Source organism: Ichthyophthirius multifiliis (assembly GCF_000220395.1).
Source record: "Ichthyophthirius multifiliis unplaced genomic scaffold scaff_1120509250999, whole genome shotgun sequence".
Classification (NCBI taxonomy): Eukaryota; Ciliophora; class Oligohymenophorea; order Hymenostomatida; genus Ichthyophthirius; species Ichthyophthirius multifiliis.
Window position 1 is genome coordinate 1 of NW_004086298.1, and position 5,378 is coordinate 5,378.

The window sequence follows — 5,378 nt, forward strand, 5'->3', positions numbered from 1 at the left end:
TATAAATAACTTTTATTAGAAAGAAAATTCATCTTAATGTGTTTCAAATTGTGGGGATTCATATTTTGGAAATCTTGTAAATAGAAAGTGCGAAAAATGTGACCTTTAATGTAAAAAATGTGATGGACCGTTCTCTTATGATTGCTTAGAATGCTAATAGGAAGGCTTTTTTGTAGAAGAAGGAGTTTGTGTGAATTAATGTAGGAGTTCTTTTTATTTAAAAGGGAATGTGTGTTTGAAATGTGATGAGAAATGCCTATAATGTAGTGGAAATGAGAGTAATTGTAATTTATGTTTACCTTAATTTTACCTTATTAAATCTTTGTTTTCCTGCGTGGAAGTATGTCCAAGTGGATATTTGGTGGATGTGGATACATGTGTTGAATGTAGGGAGAATTGTGAGTTTTGTGCAAATTCCTTTTTTTATTTAAATGGGAAATGTTTAGAAGATTGTCCTATAGGATTTCAGGAAAATAAGGAAAGTAGAAAATGTGAAGAAATCGAAGGAATTGAATGTGAATTGAAATAGGATTATTTTAATTCTCAAAGTTTTTTTGATAATAAGAATTATGATTTAGTGTTTTTGGCAAATTCCTATTCAGATTTGATGATTGAGAAATTTGTATGGGAGATTTATGAATACAATATTAAAATTAAAGAAAAAAGTGTTTTATTTGATTAAGAAATTGTTTATAAAAGGAATGACTGCTTTATTATCGAGAAGGGAGTTCTATAAGGAAATACTTAATATAATGTTTAAGTTAATGTTTATTCGAAAAATAATTAATAATAATGCATTTAGAAAGTCAGTTTTAAAACTCCTGTATTTCTTTAATAAGGGAAGATTGAGTATTCTCTTTTAAGTTAGGATTAATTTTATGTTTAATATTAATTTATTATTTCTGAGTTTATTATTTAGAAAAAAGACAGTTTATTATTTGATGTCTATTTGGAAGACATTTAAAATAGTTCAAATGTTCTCTTTTTAAAGGAAAATAGTACTTTAGATTAAATTCCATTTAAATTTTAACAAAAAATATTAATTAGTTCTTAAAGTATAAGCTTTTTAGTAATTTGTGTCATAAAAGAAAAAAATGGAAGTTTTGTATAATTTAAAAGTGATATATAGTTGAAAACAGTAAATAGAAAATATAATCAATAAGACTTTTTTGATTATGCGAAAACCAATTTTGAATTTGAGAATTTGTTTCAAATAAATCAACTTTCGAATATTTTTTATTAGTCTTATAATGAAAAGTAATAAATATATGATAAAAAAATGCTTCTTTTTACAAATTTCTTTTCCACTTTCGACTCTATAAACGGGAATTTCGAGAACTCCTGTAAAAATGAATTTTTCTGTTAAAACAATAATGGAGAATGTCAAAGAAATACGTTTTTTTAATGCAAATGCAAGTAAAATTTTAAAGGAAAAAATTGCTAATATACTAATAATGAATATGAAATTATAAATAAAGCACTATCAAGTATTATTTCTAATCGTTTATTTATAAATAGTAATATTTAAATTCTTGAAATTATAAAGAATTTGTCTATATAAAGGGATATTCTTTCTATTTAATAAATTGTAGTTTTAACAAAGAAATTAAAAGAAATATAAATAAATTATTAAAATATACATATTATATAGTTTATTTTGGAAAACATAATGTATTAAATTTACACAGAGAGCATAAGTACAGAAATCGAAAAATAAATAATAGAATAAGCACTAATTTAATACGAACAGTTACTCAATTTATAAATAAAAAAACTTTAAAATGAAAACTAAATGTATTTCTTTTATAATTCCACATATTTAATATATGAAATAAAAAAAATAAACTAAACAGATACATTTTATTAAAAAACTAAATTCTTTATTTTTTAGAAATAAATTATAAATTTGACCCTTTCTAACCATTTACTGCATATAATTAATTCCCAGGCTCATTTAAAAAAACACTCAAAATAATTAACTATTTTAATATCCAAGAAGTTGACATTAATTAAATATAATAATAAATAATAATCTTACAAAAACCACTCTAATACCCCAGAATAAGCTCTTTGGATTAAATTTAAAACCCTCCATATCGTTGCTTATATTTAAAAAGACTATTAAATGAATGGAGTGAAGAAGGATGCTCATTTTAGGATGAAAATAATGGCTAAATATTATGTAAATGTAATCATTTTTCAACTTTTTCAGCAAATATAATCCCTTTTAATGTCTAAAATAAACTCTCGATTGATTAATTATTAATAGAAAATGGATGGGAGACCTTATAAGAGTTTTAAGACTAAAAAAAGAGTGAAAAAAAGACAAATTTTATATTAAAATTAGAAATAAAAGGGATTTATTTATAAATATAAAGTTTTTATGGAATTCTTGTTTTTTGTATAATTTTGGTACTTTTCTTTATATTTTTTTACATTTGTAATTTTAAATTGGAATATATAGATGAAATTAAAAGAAGGAAAAGCTACCACCCTTTATTTACAGTTTTCATAAGAAATAAAACATGCGAAAAATCAAAAAATATGAAAATTTGTAGAATTTTTGTATAAATTATTGGCATTTTTAGTATCAATAGTATTTTTTATTCTGGATAAATTGATAAATATTAACAATAATAGACTTTAAGTATATTTTTTGCTTCTTTTTTGGCTATTTATTGTTTAAATTTAATACATTTTGGATTTTTTTTGGTGTATAGTTTTTTTTTGGGTTTAAAATTAAAAAAGAGGAAAAATTTCTTGGAATAATAGCTTACTTTAAGGCATTTTAGGATGATTTTCTTTATTTTATGTGGCTTTTTATTCGCTTTTTGGGGATAAATATTATGTATTTGTGGAAGTTTAATAAAAAAAGAATTTATTTTAGAATGCTTTTTAAGTTCGTTATGTTCTATTGGATATGATTTATTAATTTTGGATACTTTAGTTATAATTTTTATTAGAATTCTGTAAAAATGTTCTATAAAAAATCTTTAATACAATAATTATTATCATAATTTATGAAAAAAAAAATGTTATTTATAAAAATAAATAAATGAAAATATAATTATTTTATTTATTATAAAAAATATCAACATCGAGAAGCATATGCGCTCTTAGTCATAGCATATTTAGGTAAATCAGCTAAAACAACAGGTAAATCATATGCACCGGGTCCTTATAATAATATATATATATATATATATATATATATATATATATATATATATATATATATATATTAGTTAAATATATTTACCTGGTGTTCTTATATGTTTTTATTAATCTCTTATTTCTGATCCGAATACCCATTTTGGACCTCTTGGATCTTTTTTCAGATTATAATATCCAGGTCCAGGAGCTTCTTTATACATATATAAATCTTTTCTTAATCCTGTTCCAATTCTTTTTTTTCAAAAAATAAATAAAAAAATAAATATAAATTTAAATTAACTTTGATGTAAAAGGTCTTCTTTTTGTCAAAATTTAATTAGGTTCATATGTACCAGGACCTGGAACTCTTATTTTTTCTAAATCTACAGGATTTTAGCTTACTACACCTTTAAAAGAAAGCTTTTAATTATTTTAATTTATATTTTAAATTTATGCTTTTATTTAAATACTTTAGGTCCGTCTGCTGTTTTTGGATGATATTCGTATTATCCAGGTCCAGGATTTTATTAAATATTATTTAAAGGTTTTCTTATATCAGTTCCAATTCTAATTTTGGAAGAAGTAACTCTACTTGCATCTATTTGAGGTTAATAACTTCCAGGTCCTGGATTATTATTTAAATAATTTAATAAAGAATCTCTACTTTATGTTCCAATTCTTTATATATAAATATATAAATGTTTATTTTTAAATTTACATAAATGAAGGTTTTTTATTTTTTATAATTGATGTGTCTTATTAATATTAACCTGGACCAGGAACTTAAGAAATATGTTCATAATTTTTTCTTGAAAACATAGTCTTTCCTCTACCTGTTTCCATAATAGGTTTTTATTCATAATGACCAGGTCCGGGTGTTTATTAAGTTCTATATAAACAATCTCTTTATTCAGATCCGAATTTAAATTCAGGAGCAGCTGATTTAGGTCTTAAATTATCATAATCTTTATATATAGATAAATATATATATATATATATATATATATATATATATATATATATATATATATATATATATTATTACTTCCAGGGCCAGGAGATATACTTTATTAATACAAATCGTCTCTTTTTTATTTTGAAAATACTACTGAACGTTTATATTTATTAAATACAAATGATTTTGATTAATATTCACCAGGTCCGGGAGTGAATACTCTTTCTTATGTATTATTTTTAATTCTCATTGAATATTAAGGTTGCCTTTTTTAAATTGATTTATTTATATTATAAGCGCCAGGACCAGGAACTAATTATTTTAAGAAATAATTTATTATTATTTTGTTTTGTTTTAAATTCAAAAAAATAACCTAATTAAAATGTGTTGCCGATTGGCTTTGTAGAATTTCCGATTGTATATTTAGAACCTTGATCCTTTTTAAAAATTTTGGAACGTTAAATAATATTAAATTTTATAAGAATTATCTTACAACATAAGTTTTTGTAGAGTATCTATTTAAAATAATATATATATATATATATATATATATATTTATTAAATTTATATATTGTTACTATCCTGGACCAGGATTTTAATTCGGCTTTTAATTTCCTCTGCTTTCAGATCCGATTCTTTATTTTTATTTATAATAATTTACTTTATTTATATATTTACTTCCATTTAGGAGGAACCATTATTTATTTTTTATCTACATTATATGCTCCAGGACCCTTTTTTTTATTTTTATATTGGATTTGATTTTTTTTAATATACAGGTATGAATTATTATCCTTAAGTAAAATCGCCTTTATTTTTAGTAAATATAATGTTTATTTATTTTATTTTACTTCTTCTTCCATTGCCTATTGTCCATGCGACTGACCAAGCATTAACCATATTTTATTTGATTCTAATTTTAATTAGTTTAAATTAAAAAAAAAAAAAAATTAAATTAAAAAAATAGTTTTTTTTTTTTTTTTTATATATATATAAAAATTGTTTATAAAATTAATATTTATGTATTAATGTTATATATTTTGTTAAAATAATAAAAGAAAATTTAAAAAAAAAAAAATATTTTATTATTGATAAATATATAGTTATTATTATTTTTTTTATTTAGTTAAATTAATTTTTATTTTAACAAAAAATATGAATATTAATAAAATATCACTTTTTAATTTAAGACTATAATTAAGAGAAGAATAAAAAACTTTAGATTAATTTAATAATGTTTATATACATATTAAGCATCCTTTCAGATTTT

The 5,378-nt window shown here is 21.1% G+C and overlaps 1 protein-coding gene across 1 annotated transcript, besides 5 other annotated features; it reads right to left on the reverse strand. All coding sequences in view use genetic code 6, as the record gives it.

Moving 5' to 3' along the window:
* The first annotated feature begins 3,016 nt into the window (after positions 1-3,016).
* Positions 3,017-3,058: a microsatellite.
* Positions 3,059-3,091: 33 nt separating this feature from the next.
* IMG5_126740 (hypothetical protein) lies at positions 3,092-5,040 on the reverse strand (the record flags this gene model as incomplete). The annotated part of the gene is made up of 12 exons (XM_004032192.1): positions 3,092-3,177; positions 3,260-3,405; positions 3,455-3,573; positions 3,624-3,831; positions 3,872-4,118; positions 4,199-4,420; positions 4,482-4,545; positions 4,602-4,623; positions 4,687-4,743; positions 4,787-4,842; positions 4,886-4,917; positions 4,960-5,040. Coding segments are annotated over 12 exons (1,338 nt in total), but the record flags the coding sequence as incomplete, so codon positions are not given.
* Positions 3,187-3,242: a microsatellite.
* Positions 4,122-4,192: a microsatellite.
* Positions 4,636-4,663: a microsatellite.
* Positions 4,751-4,788: a microsatellite.
* Positions 5,041-5,378: the final 338 nt, after the last annotated feature.